Here is a 16,984-nt window from a genome sequence, read left to right on the forward strand (position 1 = left end):
GATTGTTCGCTTGCCAGGAGATTTTGGACTGAACGTTTCAGTGTCACATATCAAAGCCATGTAGCAGGTCTAGTATTACAGCAGCTAACTGTTGCGTTTTCAAACCATGAGCTTCTGTTTTATCTGACTACTGATTTTTTCCCCTTCTCATGATCAAAACCATTGCATGTCAACAAAGTTATGCAATCGCACATGATACAGACTAAATCTGGTAATATGAAAAACACCATAGCTGCCTTTCTGGACGATATTTTAACCATCTCAAAGCACCAACCCTAAGACTGGTATTTTGAATGCCATAATGCTGTCAACATCCATCCACGGCTAGGACATTATGTGGATTTATGCAGTGTGAGGAGAATCTGAAAAAGGACAACAAGTATTTGGACACTAAATTTAGGAGAAGTCAGGTTCTGACACTGCCACACATTTCAGGATTTGACCACATATACCCTCTCTAAATGTATTTCTTTTGTTTCTTTAGTGAACACATTGTAGTTAAGTGGCAATTAAACCTAATCAGTTTTCTGCCCCATGTGTGCAGAGGGGCTTGTATTGAAATCAGCCCCCCCACCTCAAAGCACTTGTTGACTTACTGGTGTTGTAGTTACGAGGTTGCTAATCACTGGGGTGCAGGTTTAAAATAAGTGTGTATATAGCAACTGTCAAAACATATTATGGTTTTGAAATGCTAACTTGTCATTAGTTTCAGTGTTTCAGTGCTAATAGTGTTATTTTTCATCTTAAGGGCAATGTCTGCTGGTTTCTGGGCTTGGCACATATCAGTGCTCTGTTAACAAATAGTTTCTTTCCATCAGTGTTTGCTACCACAAAGCGAAACACTTAGCAGGCTGTGGTATAAACAAAACAACCCCAGCAGGAGTGATATTATGGGGTGAAACAACAGAGGGCAAGGGAGGGTGGGGGGAGTGGAAGGAGGTTTGTACCTTTTCCAAATATCTGTTTAATGTTTAATTCTCTCCTCCTCTCTTCCCTTTTGTCTCCCTTTTTCATTCATTCATTTATTCATGTATGGCATTATTATTACAGGGAGGCAACCAGACAGCCACTGTGCTCACTCTGTGCGCCATGACGGACTTTAATTTGATGCAGGAGACGTGCCAACTGGCCATCCGGGATGTAGGTGGCCTTGAAGTCCTCATTAACTTGCTGGATACAGATGAAGTCAAATGCAAAGTGAGTAGCTGTGCCAAAGCTGGACCTGGATGGCCTGCAGGCATAAACAGAGCCAGCCGTGTGTGCCAGCCTGTGTTTTAGTTACAGAAACACTAGCGTTTGGTATAGAGTGTGCCTTTAAAGACACAGGGTAGCAATTATTCTCCAGTGTGCCTAATGACATGTGGGTGCTTTTTAACCCAAATTCATTACGGCTTTCTGTCCTGCCTATTTTTAGTAGAAATGTGGGTGAATGTTTGGCTACTAGGTATTGCTGTATGTACTCTTAGCACAGATGGAGGCCTCATGTTGGCAAAGACACAACAGCTTCTTTTCCATAAAACAAATCTATTATTTTTAAAATATCTCCCTGAGTGTGAAAGTTTCTTGTCTGTGTGTGTGTGTGTTTTTTTGTTTTTAGATTGGATCTCTGAAAATCCTAAGAAAGATTAGTCACAATGTCCAAATCCGTCGAACCATCATTGACATGGGAGGCCTACAGAGCATCATGAAGATTCTGGACTCGCCAGTCAAGGACCTCAAGGCCTTAGCTGCTGAGACCATTGCTAATGTGGCCAGGTTTCGCAGAGCAAGGAGAACTGTCAGGCAGTATGGCGGTATCAAAAAACTGGTGTGTAAACGACATTCTGATCAGTACATTATTACACACACGTCCAAAGAGAAACCTATACATGCAATTGTTGTGGAGAGATGGGTCAGTTCAGCACAGCACCCGAGCAGTTAGGGGTTCAGGACCTTGCTCAAAGGCAGTGAGGGTGGACTTGAACCCACAACCCTCTTGTCCCCAAGCAAAGTGCTTATAGACTGAGCCACAGCAGCATAGCAAACTATCAACACAGCGTTGTGTATCATAAACATTTATCAAAGTCAAACAAAAGTCTCTGTGTAATGCCAATGTGAAATGCAGTAGGAGAGAAACTGAAACTGCATGCCAGAACCTGATCTTTATGTGTTTGTGTTAATGAAAAAAATATTATGTTCTACAGTGATAGATTTTCTATTGAAACAGTGTTTATGTCTATGTCAGCCAGTTTGTGATTTAGTATAAACCTTTTTGAACTAACTCACACCTTGGAACCTCATTATTTTAATGTGATCCACATACTACCATTACTGTTTTGTTTAAAGTGGAAAACACATATCCAGACTTTGCTAAAATATGTTTTGATGCACGGCAAATCAATCACCCATTCATGCCCTTTTCACACTGTATGCAGTTGCCAGATAGTGGCCCATCCATCCATTTTTCACCCAGTTTTTAAAAACAGCAGAGTGGGTGCTGGGGTAAAACAGATAGAATGTCCCCTACATCCTCTGACCTGCATTCATGTTTGTTGACAGAGGGACCTGTGATTAAAGCCTCCATGCCTTGTATATTTTCCTCAGCCCCAAATCGGATGTTCTCATGTGCAAGTCACACACGGAGGCAGATTAATTTCACGCTATGCTACGAGACCACCTTTGAACTGGGCTGTGTGTAATAGCTTTGCCTGCTCTGTCTCACTGGCCAGGAACTATGGATTAGAACACTGAATGATGGCCATAAACCGTCACACTGGGCTTTTCAGGGCTAACATCAACATCTATGCTGACAGTTTTCCACTCATAGCATCTCTGGCTTTTTCATCCTTGCAGACACAGTGGTAATAGAATTTTAATCACACCCCTAATCACAGCCAACAACTTGCTATCCCATCTGGAACCATCACTCCAATCATGCGAGCAAACTTTTTTCTGCCTAAACATGTGCAGTCTGCATGAGTGTTTGCACACAATTTCATGTTTTTCTTTATCCACATGCAAGTCTGGGTCCCTTGTCTCTCTGCTCAGGTAAAGCTGCTGGACTGTGTGCCTAATTTAGTCAACCTGACTGCAAACCAGGAGAAGGATGTAGAGGTGGCTCGCTGTGGGGCTCTGGCACTGTGGAGCTGTAGCAAGAGTACCAAGAACAAGGAGGCCATCCGTAAGGCCGGGGGTATCCCTCTGCTGGGACGCCTGCTCAAGTCTCCACGTGAGAGCATGCTGATTCCTGTAGTGGGCACCCTACAAGAGTGTGCCTCAGAGGTGAGGGGGGCACTAACTGTATGTTGTACTTTATGTGCCACACATTGCAAGCCATGGTCTGTTTGATAAAATCTGCAAGTCTGATTCTATAGGGCTTTAAAAGTAGTTTCAACAGTTCATGTTCACGTGGTGCTAATTGTTGGGTTACTGCAGGAAAGCTACAGGATTGCCATTCAGTCTGAGGGCATGATCAAGGATTTGGTCAAGAACCTAAGCAGTGACAATGATGAGCTACAAATGCATTGTGCCAGTGCAATCTTCAAGGTACCTGTTTTCCACACTTCTGCCCTTGTGGTACACACAAACAAATGAACAGAACTAGATAAAAAGACATAGAGTAAAGCAGTTTTTCTGAGACTTCTTGAGACGTCTCTTAATTCGACCCAGCCTGTGGAGGCATTCATGCTGATCTTGACCCTCTCTTTTGCTTTGCAGTGTGCAGAGGACAAACAAACTCGTGACCTGGTGCGTAAGTACAAAGGTCTGCAGCTGCTGGTTTCACTGCTGAGCAAGGCGGACAACAAGCAGCTCCTGGCCGCTGCCACCGGGGCCATCTGGAAGTGTTCCATCAGTATGGAGAATGTGGCTAAGTATGCCGGGACTCAGGGTCTCACCTTATTACCTCTCATTAACACACACACACAAACTTAACATACCAGAGATACAGAAATGCACTGTAGCCATATCTTTTGGGATGTATGACTACATGTTTGTAATTAGTAGTAACAGGTTAGTATGACTTTGATAAATCACTCATTATACACAGGAACAGCAGTCTAATGAACCTCAATGTAAAAACAATTAGGCATTTCACCCACATGTGCCCAGAAATTATGGAAAATATGTTTGCTAAGATGATGTGGTTAATAGCAGTTTTACCATTTGTGAATACAGAACACCAGTAAGGGGTTCCTCTGACTTGCGTGCATTATGGTCGTCATGCCATCATCACATATGTTTCTTTTATAGGGAGCTTTTATTCATTCATGACTAGCTGTGTCACTTTTTCCACTCACATGCTGTTGTCATATCTCCCTTTCCTTTACCATAATTTCTGGTTGAAGTGATTATTTGCCTCAAATGTAAAATTTTTTGCACAGATTCTACTTGCTCTGATCTTTTATGTGAGTGTTTGCTGCTAGAATTCGATCTTTTCCACCGTTAACAAAGGCTCAAGTAAATGTGCTGATTTTATAGACTTCAGTGATGTGTTACTCAAGGCCTGTTAGTCTTGAACCAAGCGTAGGCATACTGAAAGAATCAGCCTTGAGATGGTGATTTTCTAATGTCAGAAGATGCAGGCTGACAGAGCCTGTAATCATTTGCCATGTAAGGCAGAAGTTTATTTGTCATTTAGCCTGGATCCCTTCAACAGTGACATTTCTGGATTGGTTTTTGACTTGTACTTTAGTGTCAGATGATGTTTAAGTCTGTAATTTTCCCTCTAAAATAAATAATGACCAGAGACCGTGCCCTGACAGCCCCATACATTTACACTAGTGTCCTCGTAAAAGAATAATTTAGCTGTATTTATTTTCTTATTCAGTACAAGGTTGGGGACTTAATATGTAACCCAGATGCAGTAATTCAATAGCCTGGTAACATATTAGTCAATTCAAAACCTATTCTCTCCAGTTTAGCCACAAACTGATAAGACTTGTCTTTTAATATTTTTTCTGATAAAGCAAATTCTTGAAGTTTAAGGCTGTTCGCTGAGATGAGATTATGTGAAAATGGTTTTCTTCTGACTCAGAAAGGCTGTATAGTTCAAATTGCAGTGCAATTCTAAAAATAACAAGAAAAAGGAGCAGTAGTACTCACAAGGATCGTTGTTCACTTCATATATCATAACTGACAGAATGATATCCTGCATTTAAAGTCTAAGTTAAGTCCTCCCAACTGGAACTGAGTGTCTGCTGCCACATCGAGTTAAGTGAGGATTCCTTTACAGGAGCAGAAGCATGACAATAACATTCTTTTAAAGCAGGATGGACAGATCACTGTCTATTTAATCCGTATCGTGAAAGAAAATCATTTGGGGGAATTTAATTTATTTGTATTTATTTAAGTGATTATTATCATTACATTATTAAAGATAGAGGCATGAGTATTACTCTATAAAACAGACAGCTCTATTTTCATGGTTTAAAAACTAGCTTTTAAACTGGAGTCTCCCTAAGTTTTTACTGAAAACGTCTTAAAAAAACTGTAAAATTGGAGCAGGTTGGTAACCCTTTTGACTGCAGCTTGGCCTGATGATAAAACAAGTCAACTGTACTGGCCATGATTAATGTGGCAGCTTGATACACTTTTTGCCAGAACAGGCTTGCTGCCATTTGTAATGACTTGTCACACTGTTGCTATGTATAATACTTATATTACAACTGATAATAACAATAATAGAAATAATTATAATGATGCCATTAATCACATATAAACCACAGTTAGTGACACTTCATTTACAAACCCGAAAAAACACTTTGGTTGCCCTCACTCTAAATTTAACATGTCACAAATGTATCTTAGTGAGATTACCAAACGGCCATAATATGAATAGAGCTCTCATTTCATGGTTTCTTTCCTGTGTGTGTTATGTTTTATTTTGTTTTTTGGACGATGTGGGCAGCTGGGTGTGAATGAAGGTGAAATTTGGCTACCTCTTCAGGAGGGAACCAGCATGATGCACAGCAAATGTTTTTAATGTGCACTTGAATGTGTAAGTGGATCCGTTTTTTTTCATACACTTAAAATGTCTAGGTCAGGCAAAAGCTTGGAATGAAGTGACCGAGCCATTACTGTCAAAAAGGAAAGGCTGCTAATGGTAACTGGGTTTTAGGGGCATGCACTCATTTCAGAATCAATCACCAGTTGAGTGGTGTACTGAAATGAAAATCACTTTGGAATATATTTTGCTCCAGCAATAATGAGAGGCAGAGTGTGGATTCTTTTCACTTTTCTTTCATTAAGTACATGGTCAAATGAAACAGACCCTGTCGCCCACTGCAAACAACATGATTTTTGCTTTTATGTGAATGATGATTCACATGGTCTGGACAGTATAGAGGTCGGGGGACCTCCACTCAAGACAAGTAGCGGCATGTGTAAGCCATTTTCCTGATTAATGATACATCAAAATGAGAGATGATTGATACCCCGAAAAATAATTACATTCATAACAAAGTATGTTTGTTTAAAGACCAGCTTATGTTTTTCGTAGGACTCCCAATATTACAGAGAGGGCTGTATTTGGACCAAGCTTTATGTACCAGGAAAATACCTTCGTAAAGGTCCAGCTTGGAAACACTGAAACATTATTTTGTGCAGATTTATGTATGCATTGATATGTAGCCTGTTGAGCCAGTATACCGAGGTGTTATGGACACACAAAAATGCTGTAAAAAGCCTTAACAAAAGAGTGAAGGAATAACTTTGCAATGGAAAGTCCCAACTGCCAAGTCTCAGCGCCGTAATGTTTGGGGTCAAGATTGTGGGGTTCGCTTCCAATTACCGACTACCCCTCCATCTTACCTCTGCTCCAGCCCTGTGATGAGCACACCATAATTGCTCCTCCAAATGATACTTCATACCTCACAAAAGTTCTGTGCTCACCCAAGTTATTCGCTGCTCTGCTGTTTCCTGTCAAATGAAATAGATCAGTCTGTCTGTTGGACTCCAGGTTGAACAAGCAACTGTCTCTCTCTCCCTCTGTCTTCATGGTCTTTGCTCAGCATCTCTGGGTCCCTAAAATGTTTTACTTTCACTTGGATCTTCCTAACAACACTAGTTAGTATGAAAGGCAGCATTTAAGATTTCTGCTCTTAGTTGAATGTGTGATTAGTGTAGAAAAATAAGAAAAGTAAAAGACAGGAAATCAATCACAAAATTCTGCTGCACAGGAGCCGCACTGTGGTTCCTGTGTCTTCTGACAGGCTTTAATAAGCTTCCCGTTGTGTGGAGCCCAGTGTTTGCAGTAGAAGCCGCTTCAGGCACTCTTGTGTAATGTTTCTCTTGCCATCACGTAATTACTTCAGCTGGGATTGGCTTAACAAAAATAGGCATGACTTACTGTTCATTTATCAAAAGTTATGTCTGTCATTACAAGATAATTCTACTGCAGTCAATTGTAGATGACACTTCAGTGATGGCATAGGAAACCCATTGTTTTTCTTTATGGTGAATTTCACTGAACTTAACTTTGGCAGCTCTTCTGTTCATTAGCAGTGTTTTCACTTGCAAGAATAGGCTGTGTCGGTGGACCCTGACCAAAACCAAATGACCTTGGCCATCTACAATAGCTTAGGGCCATGATGCCAGCGACCGTAACTGTGAATAAAAACAGTCGTAGAACTTAACTGTACATCAGAGGTTTGTTGAGGTTTTTGCAACCGCGTTATATCCCTTTTAAATGTTTACTATAGTTTGCCACTCTATAGCATTGGCAAACAAGGCAAAATCACAGCAAAAGAGGGAGAGAGAGTTTCCAAACCACAGCAAAACTTTGGTTATGCAAAGTACGTACAAGGGACAACTGTGAGCAGCCGTGGGAAAACTGCCTGTACTGCTGGATTGCAGTAAGAGACCTATGCCCATGTGGCTTTGTGCCCTGTAGCTGCTATCTGTCACTTAAATATTTAATAACATTTTTCTCCACACTACTGGTGTGGCTGAAGGGATGACAATGTACAGACTGAAATATCTCAACAAATATTGCATGGATTACCATAAATGTTTTTACAGACATCCATGGTCCCCAGAGGAAGAATCATAATTATCATCACAATGACTTTGATGATGATCCCCTTTTCATCTGTCCCCACAGCACCACGGTCAATTTTCACTGAACACCTGCAAAACTAATGACTTTCCCATCACCCCAGCTGTACTTTGCACCACTATGCCTGAGCACAGCCTCTGTAACATGCCGAAGAAGTTGGTAAACATGGTAACCGTTATACCTGCTTAACATTAGCATGCTAGCATTGTCATTGTGAGCATATTAGCATGCTGATGTTAGCATTTAGCTCAAAGTACCAGTGTGGCTAAGCACTGCCTCTCAGAGCTACAAGCATGGCTGTAGACTCTTCATCTCATTTCTTATTCATCAATCTTGTATCAGTGGATATAATGAATATAAAAAAAATAGTGTGAAGGAAATAGTTAATATGATGCTTGCCCCTCTTCCTCTTCTTCACCCTTGAAAGGTTTCAGGAGTACAAAGCCTTGGAGACCCTGGCTGGCCTGCTGATGGATCAGCCTGAAGAAGTGCTAGTAAATGTAGTGGGAGCACTGGGAGAATTTGCCCAGATACCTGCTAACAAGGCCACCATCCGCAAGTGTGGAGGCATCAAGTCACTAGTTAACCTGCTCACTGGAACAAACCAGGCATGTTGAATTTTCTCTTGTTGCATTAAGAGTCACCACATCTTAAAAACATGTTTCTATATTGATTAATGCATGTACTTTTTATTTGTGTCGTTTAACCAGGCACTGCTTGTGAATGTAACCAAGGCAGTGGGTGCATGTGCCACAGATATGGATAACATGGTGTAAGTCTCCTTCTCTTCCAGAACATCTAACCAGTTAACATGGTCTTTGACATTTAGACTACAGTTTACACAAGGCAAACAGCCCCATGGCAGGTGTCTTTTAAAATGCGATTAGTGGCTCACTCACTGCCATTACTGAATGAGCTCTGAACAAATATTCTTGGCTGTCTGTTGATGTCATATGTTTTGACAAGGGAATGACACCAATCCCAGGATCCAAACACAGTATCATTAACCTGTCATTGCCTGATGCTGAAAGAAATCTATGTTCTTTTAATTTGTAATTATGCAGGTACCCTTCTCTTTCATCCCCAGCTTAATGACAGATTTTAAAAGCTTTGTTTATTGCACCTGCTGTGTTAAATATGGTTGTGGTTTAATTCCCAGTGCTTTACTATAACTTTGCGGTCACTGTCAGGACTTGAGCTGGTCAGACGAACATACCTAAAGCCCAACCCTGTCCAAGACTACATGGCTGGGAAAACACAGTGAACCACAGTCCAGAGCAGTCTTTGTTCTGTGTTCATTTAACCTCACCCTCAACACTGCAGAACATTGTGGAGCTTCCATCTGTGCTTCATTGTTTTTACAAGGCTGTTATGGACTAAAAGACCCTCCTTAATTAGCACTGGACACAAATACAACTTAATGACTGAGTTAACATTGTTACTTAGCTGTTAATGCTATCATATTGTATGAGTCTATTACATTTGTTTGGAGGGAAAAAAACCAATGGGTTCAATAAAAAGTGGAGCATGTCAAAATAAAGCCGCTAACTGTGGTAAACTTCACACAAGAGCAGAAGTGTTTTGCATTGGTTCATCATGTTCTCCATGTTTTCTCACGGTGTGTATATTTAGGCCAGACTTTGTCATTTTTCAGCCTTCACACTTAGCTATAAACAGAAAGTTCTTATTTCAACAGCCAATTTTTGTATGTTTTGTGGCGACAGCTTATTTTGAGACATGTATGTGTACAGTAGTTTGCTGAGTAATTAACATAACTCACATTTGATTGTTTCCTGCTCCAAACCAACACTGCTGGAGCTGTTTTTCAGATTCCCCATGATTAGACAGTGTTTGGCTAGCTAACAAATATGATGATGATGTATGCATGATACCACACAGTTAACTACAACATTCTTGTCAGTTAACATTACCAACAGAGACTTTTTCTCAAAAACCTCCTTCTGTTGATCAGCGCAATCAGTCTCTCATCACCATTCTGATGCAGGTCATCCATAACTACTGAAAGCCCAAAACAAACAACGATCACTTTCAAGTTTTCCATGAAATACTCGCATGTTTGTTTTCTTTCTCAACCAGTAGGCAGTGTGTGGTTAATGACATAGCACTTCCTCCAATGAATCCTGTGTAGCTACAAGAGTGAACACACGTTGTTTAATGCCCCCAGGGTTTGTGGTCTCCTCCTCTAATCCATCACTGTCAGCTGCAACTTCATTGCTAATCTGTTTCATACCTGCTTCATGGGAAGACGGAGCTGCTTTGGCGGATGATATGACGCTTCACTTTTGTTTTTGGTCTGGATTTAAGAGGCCCTGCAGACTGGAATCTGATGTTATGATCCCTCTAGACTGATTTATGTGCAAACGGAAGACAGATGGCGCAGGGGACGTCCCTGATGAGTGTTCGCTCGTTGCCAGTCACGGAGATACTGTGATTAGGGAGTGTTTAAGTAATTATGACAGCATTCAATGTCGGCCTTGTTGGTGGAAGCACACATGGGGAACACGTTACATGTTATTTATACCAGACAACGAGTGCACTGTGGCGTAATTCTTTGGGTTCCCAGACCCTGACTGCAGTTTTGACTGCAGTCATGTATACGACATGAAATACAGCTCATGCCTAAGTAAACTTCACTCAGACCCTATGAAATATAGAGCGACCTGTCTATAGCTCTGTTTGATTTGGAAAGAGGTCTTCTTTTTGGCTCTGGTTGAAAAACAAGCCACCAACATAAAGTGCAAGTTTGTCTCAGTTTCTATTTATAAATCCATCTACGAGGCACTATACACAGATGTATGCGAGTTAACCTCTGGCCCTAGTATCGCCAAGCTTTTCCATGGAGAGTGATTTGAGTGAGCAGACAGTGGATGGGTTTCAGGCTTGGAGAGAAACTAAGCAGGACAGAAGGCAAGTTTTGATGAAAAGCCAATTCTGAAATCGATCGATGCTTTGATCCTACTTGGCTGTAGTTGCATAGAGCCTGCTGCTGGACAAGCTGATACAGCCAGAGCCCTGAGAAACAGACATGATCAGTTACACTCTTAAATCTTTCAAGCAGAAAATTATGCTTAATGAAAGATCTGATCTGATCACTTTCAGTCTTGCTTATTCATTCCTTCCTATTTTCCCTTCTCCTCTATCCTCCCTTTTCACTCACTTTTCTGTGTCTCTCTCCCCGCAGAATCATTGACCAGCTTGATGGAGTCCGCCTGGTGTGGTCCTTATTGAAAAACTCCAGTGCAGATGTTCAGTCCAGTGCTGCATGGGCCCTTTGTCCATGCATTAAGAATGCAAAGGTACAGTACAGGGAAGTACATTTGTCCGCGTCTGTCCTGTGACTAAGTGAGTGAAGCATACCGAAGGCACACAGAAAACCTCTACATCAAAGATGTCTGCAGAGTTTGTGTCGTTTCAGGATAAAGTGTTATCCCACTCACAAAACTGAAGCCTGCTTATATCACCATGCTTGTCTCCTAAGCTCTCCCTCCAACCTACTGCTGCTGGGAGGTTAGCAGGGGCAGAGCTGTGTCAGAGGAGGCTTACATGAACTTCGGGCTAATATGAAGCAGAGAAGCCTCCTTGGCACACTGGGATTGGTGAATTTGGAAGCAGGCAGAGAGAAAGACTGAGTAATATCCTGTGGCATGGCTTCTGATTTCCCAGCTGAAAATCTTCCCTCAACATGCTACTAGTTACAGAGGCACACAATCCACACATAGACCATAAGGAACCAGGCAATTTCTGTGAACTCTGATGAAAACACTGCTCAGATGGCTTGCAAAAGAACCCACAACATAGGCATGAACACTGCTTGTATGCTCTTAGATATAACTGATTAAAGAATTATATTGAATGGTTGGTCCATAAACATGATATCTTTTCTTTAAATAAATTCACAAATTTTACACCTCAAAGACACTTTATAGGTCTTAGAGAGTACTACTGCATATGTGAAAAATAATGTAGAAAGTATTTTGTACCTCCAGAGGGAGCTGTGTGAGGTCAAATTTGAAGTTAAATTGCCTCAAGTGATGTCACTCGTGTCAGCGAGAGTTTACCAGACCTCTATATCTGCTTGAGGTTAGTGGCTCGAAGCCATATTAGCCACTATTGGCATAACACACCTGAACCTTTGACTCTACTGTTGGCAGTCAAGTTACATCATGGGTAGTATAGGTGTCAGGTTTTGATAAGGAAGAGTAATGCATGGAATTAAATAGATTTTGATACAGTTTTAAAAACTGTCCATAATGAGTCAGGCAGTGTTAAAGGGGCGCAATTCAAAAATGGTGGAGTTCTCTTTCAAATCATTGTGAGCTCCTTCATGCCATCGCCACTGGCCTGTAGTTTAGTCTTACACAGCAGTGTTGTCAGTCAACTCTAATTTTAGTTACACATCAGTAGGTCTTTGATCCCCTCAGCACATCATTTCCAACTACAAACGTAATGTTGTTCTATTAGATTATTGCTGTGATTAGGGTAAACAGCTTGTCAGGCCGACAATCTGGTTAAGTTTAAACAGATATGTTGGGCCCATGCAGGTGTCTTGGGGGTGAGGCCGTTTTTTTTTTTTTTTTTTTTTGCTGGCTGGAATTTCTCTGGCCCAGAAGTGTAGCGAAAATGATGCATGGCAACCATATGGAGGGAAGGGGGACTGTGGACCCACATTGAGCGCTAACAAAGTTTGACAATGTTTGTCTGGACGTCAGTGTGCCAATTTTGAGGGAAATTCATGAACATGCTTTTTGGGTGATTTTTCTGGGACAAGGGCAATGAGAAGAGCTAAATAGTGCTCTTTGCCCACCGAGTTGAGGAACCTGATACAGCTGCTTTGGTGCAGTTGTTATTTAGATAAAAACCCCATGTGGTTTGAGTTAACAGTTCCATAGTGGATTCAGGAGAAAGCCGTGGTATAAATGCATCTGCTGGATGCTCTATACAGTACTGCTGCCCCCCAAACAGACACAGACAGATGCCGTGCTCTCTGCCACAAGGTCCACAACTTCAACTCACTTCGTACCATAACTGTAAAGACTTAGTTGTGAATCATTCAGCTACCTTTCTGGTGCAGTCAAGGAAGTAGAACCCTGGTCACACGTAATGGGGTGTATCATTCATTTGCCTGGATGCAGAGGCACATTTAGATGCTTGATTTATTTTTCCTTTGCATAGTAGCCGTGTATGTTATTGAATCCTGATTGCTTCCAAAAAGGGGTCAGGACACACTTCTGTCATTCTGAGCTTGGCTTGCTCCCCTCAGCTTGAGATCACGCACAGCAGATAATGTGGTTTCTATTTCATTTCATCCTGAGTAAGAGGAGGGGAGAGAAAGGATAGCGAGAAAGGCCTTTTCGTGTGCAGCCTCATAATGTTGCGGTTTTCAGATCTGGGGGCCCGTCCAGGCCATGAAAGAGATTCTGGCTAGTCTATCGCAGCTGGTGGCTTGAGAGAGCTTCCTCTGTCGCAGGGACTCCCGGCCAGCCGTCATCAGTATTCCTGAGGAAGGGCTTCCTGTGTGTCGGGGGGTCAGCTCCTGGCCCCGGCACCCCCCTCCCTACCCTGCGCTGCACACATGGCTCATCCTCTGGCACGGCATCACAGGGCCCATACACAGCACCCTGGCCTGATCTCAGCTGTGAGCACTCTGTTAGAAAGGAGAACACAACAGTACACCCAGCTCTCCTAGCTGTACATTAGAACTGTAAATCGGCTCCTGCTTTTTGTCAGTGCTGAATTTGATAAAATACCTTAATTTATAGAATGGCGAACAACCATACAATTCACATAGTAAATTCTGTGATTACTGTTCTCCATACCACTGTGCCATACATCAGCTCTGGACATGTAGATTGATGTTGAAAAGTACTCAAATTAAGCATGCTTTGTGATTTGCATCCATAATTGTATGCTTTTTGGGAATTTTTTGTTCTATTTTCAAAGCACTGAACATTACAGACTCGGCCACCTTGATGTATTCTTCCGTGGCTGGCGATGCAGTGAGTTGTGATTTTAAACAGCGGCCTGATGTGCCAAGCCATACTGAAGCCAGTGTCTCTGCCAGCTCTTCCGCTGTGGTTCTCTCAGCACTCCCTACCAGCCTGTTGGTTTGGTAGGTATTGCCCCATAAGTGGCTGAGAGTCCTGCGGTACCAGCTGGTGCCTTGAAAACCATGAGGCCTTGAGTCTACACTGCGTGTTAGTCTGGGGCAAATGTTTTAAATGTCACTTCTAAGCCCTAAATTCTATGTGTCATCTTCATCATGACAAATTAGGATGAGTGTGGAAGACGTTGACAAAGATGTCAAAGTTATTGGTTGTTTGCCCAGATCCACAACACAGTTCTACTGTAGGAGAGGCTGTTGTTATTTTTGAAAGCATTGGTTTTATAGAGACAAAGATAGTTCTGCTGGTTGGTTTGCACTGATGGGACTTTGATTGTTGCCTGGACTGATGAAAATACTTTGTTTGTACTTCTGTAGTGTTCTTTGTTTTGTTTGCCTTGTTTAAATGCCGCTGCCTGCCCCTCGTCTTTCCTCAGTCATTACACTTTATCCCTCTTCATCGTCCTCCTCATTCTTTTTGACAGAGCATCAGCTAATAACAGATTCTTTGACCATAGGATGCAGGGGAAATGGTGCGCTCCCTCGTCGGTGGATTGGAACTGATTGTTAATTTGCTGAAGTCAACAAACAACGAGGTGCTGGCAAGCATTTGCGCCACCATCGCCCAAATAGCCAAAGACAAGGAGAATCTGGCGGTCCTTACTGATCACGGGGTCGTCCCATTGCTGGCTAAGTTGACTAACACAGTAAGTACACCTCACTGCTCGAGGCAAACAACAAGGTTTTACCATTCAACAGCAATGCACAGACTGTGAATATTCAAGTAACTGTCTTTACAATGGATTTTATTCGGTCTTTTCCTACTCAATGCAGCATAGAGCTAATGAGAAGAACATTGCCAGGAGCTTTGCAGAGCTGTAGTAGAGCTTATTGTTTTCTACATTGTACAGACCGGTGTCTGTGGACCAATAGCATCCTGTTCTCTCCACAGACTGATGACAGGCTCCGTCGCCATCTGGCTGATGCCATCGGCCACTGCTGCATGTGGGGCAGCAACAGGGCGTCCTTCGGTGATGCTGGGGCCGTGGCCCCCCTGGTGCGCTACCTCAAGTCAAAAGACAAGGCAGTCCACCAGAGCACAGCTATGGCCCTGTACCAGCTGTCCAAGGACCCCAACAATTGCATCACCATGCATGGGAAAGGAGTGGTCAAGGTCAGTTGTAGTGCTCTTGAAGCTACATTTCTGACTCCTTGCTTTGGCTTTTTTGTAGATTATTTACAGAGTAGTTATTTTTCTAGTTTATTTGGGGCTTTTGAGGCTAAATCTGGCATAATTACATTTAGGAAAATGTGCTTTGGCCTCCCACCACCCTTGTTTTAGCGATGTGTGAAAAACACTGAGTAATAAACTTTGAAAAGCTGTGACTATTTTCAGAGCCTTTGACTGATGGGGCAGAAACAAAGTGGGTTTTATCCAGCGGCGGAAACATGACTCCACTTTCTAGCCGTCATGGGAATTCAGAAAAGCAAACAGCTCAGTGTGTGCGCAGTGCCATTTCTCCGGTAGACCCTAGATGCCATTACAGCACAAGTCAAAGGGCTGTAGCTGGGGGTAACTGTTGCTAAGGGCTGTTCCTGGACATCAGCGTAAAATGCAGCAGCGATATGGTTCAGGCCAAAGAGTGGGGTCAGAGCTGTTCAAGGCTAAAAGAGAACAATGTTTTTTTATAGTCCTTTTTTTTTCGACTCTGTAAAGCTACATCCGCCAGCTTTCCTCATCATAGCAGTTGTGTAGTGCTCTTCCAAAAAGAAACAAGCATTGTTTTGTCTAACATTGAGCCCCTCGGCCTGTTTCCATGCTCAGCTCCAGACTGTTTATGTTTGTCTCTGTCAGTGATGTAGAGATTTTATGTTAAGATTACACTGTAGTTGATGTCTTGTCACAGATGATCATGTACCCATATTTTAGCATTTTGGAAAAAAACATTGCTATCTCACTCTGAAATTTATTCATGTTTCACATAGAGAGACTTTCACATGAGAAATCTTTGAGTTTAAATCCTTTTTCCCCCCTAAATAACAACTGCGATATAAATTATGAAGTGGTTATGCAATTGCAGCCAGATATTTTTTTCCCATGTTCATTAAATGGTGTACTTTAGCTTGATCTGCTGTTACAGTGTATGTGGTTCAACACTAGCCATAATTGGTAGCTGGACTGAACATTGGGTGTTCCGAAAGAGTTATGTCCAATTTGCAAAAGTCGTTAAGCTGAATGCTTTTTGTAGTTTGAGCCACGACAAAAACTGGACAAGCCCTCTTTTTTGCTCTCAGTGAGTGAGTGTGTGTATGTGTGTGTCTATATTTGAAATTCTAGTGTGAGTTTGTGTATGTGTGTATGGGCGTGAGTGTGTGTGTGCAAACGCAAGACATACCACCCTTTTTAATCTGTCTCTGTGTTTGCCCTTATTAATGTACCAGTTAAGAGTTGCAACACTACTCCATAATGTATTTTTGGACTTTTAAAGAGCTTAATTACCAAAGGCCACGTAACGGCACCAGCATTGCATTTGTTCTTAATCTCAGACATGGAAATGCAACACAGGCAGCCTCATTGTTCGGTCTGGCCTCGGTCTCAGCCAGTCTGGGAGGGAGGCTGATACTTACCTGCCTGAGCCCGGAGGAAACATTACAGTGTGAGAGCGTGTCAATCTCTGGATTCAGTGTGAACTACAGTACAACGCTCTGCTTCATGATATACACGCAGCTGGTAGAGAGAATGTGTTAAAACAATATCTCCAATGCTTCTGAATGGATTGGAAAGGGTGTATCGAGGATTGATACAAGGCACGGTGTCTAATTTACGG

At 42.2% G+C, this 16,984-nt stretch overlaps 1 protein-coding gene across 1 annotated transcript in view; it reads left to right on the top strand.

The window, feature by feature from the left end:
- The window catches only part of odad2 (outer dynein arm docking complex subunit 2), a 39,912-nt gene that overhangs the window by 18,672 nt on the left and 4,256 nt on the right, over nt 1–16,984 (top strand). The window contains exons 10-19 of the mRNA XM_041961936.1: nt 1,051–1,197; nt 1,598–1,807; nt 3,028–3,261; nt 3,415–3,525; nt 3,697–3,851; nt 8,463–8,643; nt 8,746–8,807; nt 11,238–11,352; nt 14,675–14,863; nt 15,109–15,330. Coding sequence (XP_041817870.1) covers nt 1,051–1,197; nt 1,598–1,807; nt 3,028–3,261; nt 3,415–3,525; nt 3,697–3,851; nt 8,463–8,643; nt 8,746–8,807; nt 11,238–11,352; nt 14,675–14,863; nt 15,109–15,330 — 1,626 coding nt within the window. The remainder of the gene's footprint in view (nt 1–1,050; nt 1,198–1,597; nt 1,808–3,027; nt 3,262–3,414; nt 3,526–3,696; nt 3,852–8,462; nt 8,644–8,745; nt 8,808–11,237; nt 11,353–14,674; nt 14,864–15,108; nt 15,331–16,984) is intronic.

The sequence above is a fragment of the Chelmon rostratus genome, chromosome 20 (assembly GCF_017976325.1).
Source record: "Chelmon rostratus isolate fCheRos1 chromosome 20, fCheRos1.pri, whole genome shotgun sequence".
NCBI lineage: Eukaryota > Metazoa > Chordata > Actinopteri > Chaetodontiformes > Chaetodontidae > Chelmon > Chelmon rostratus.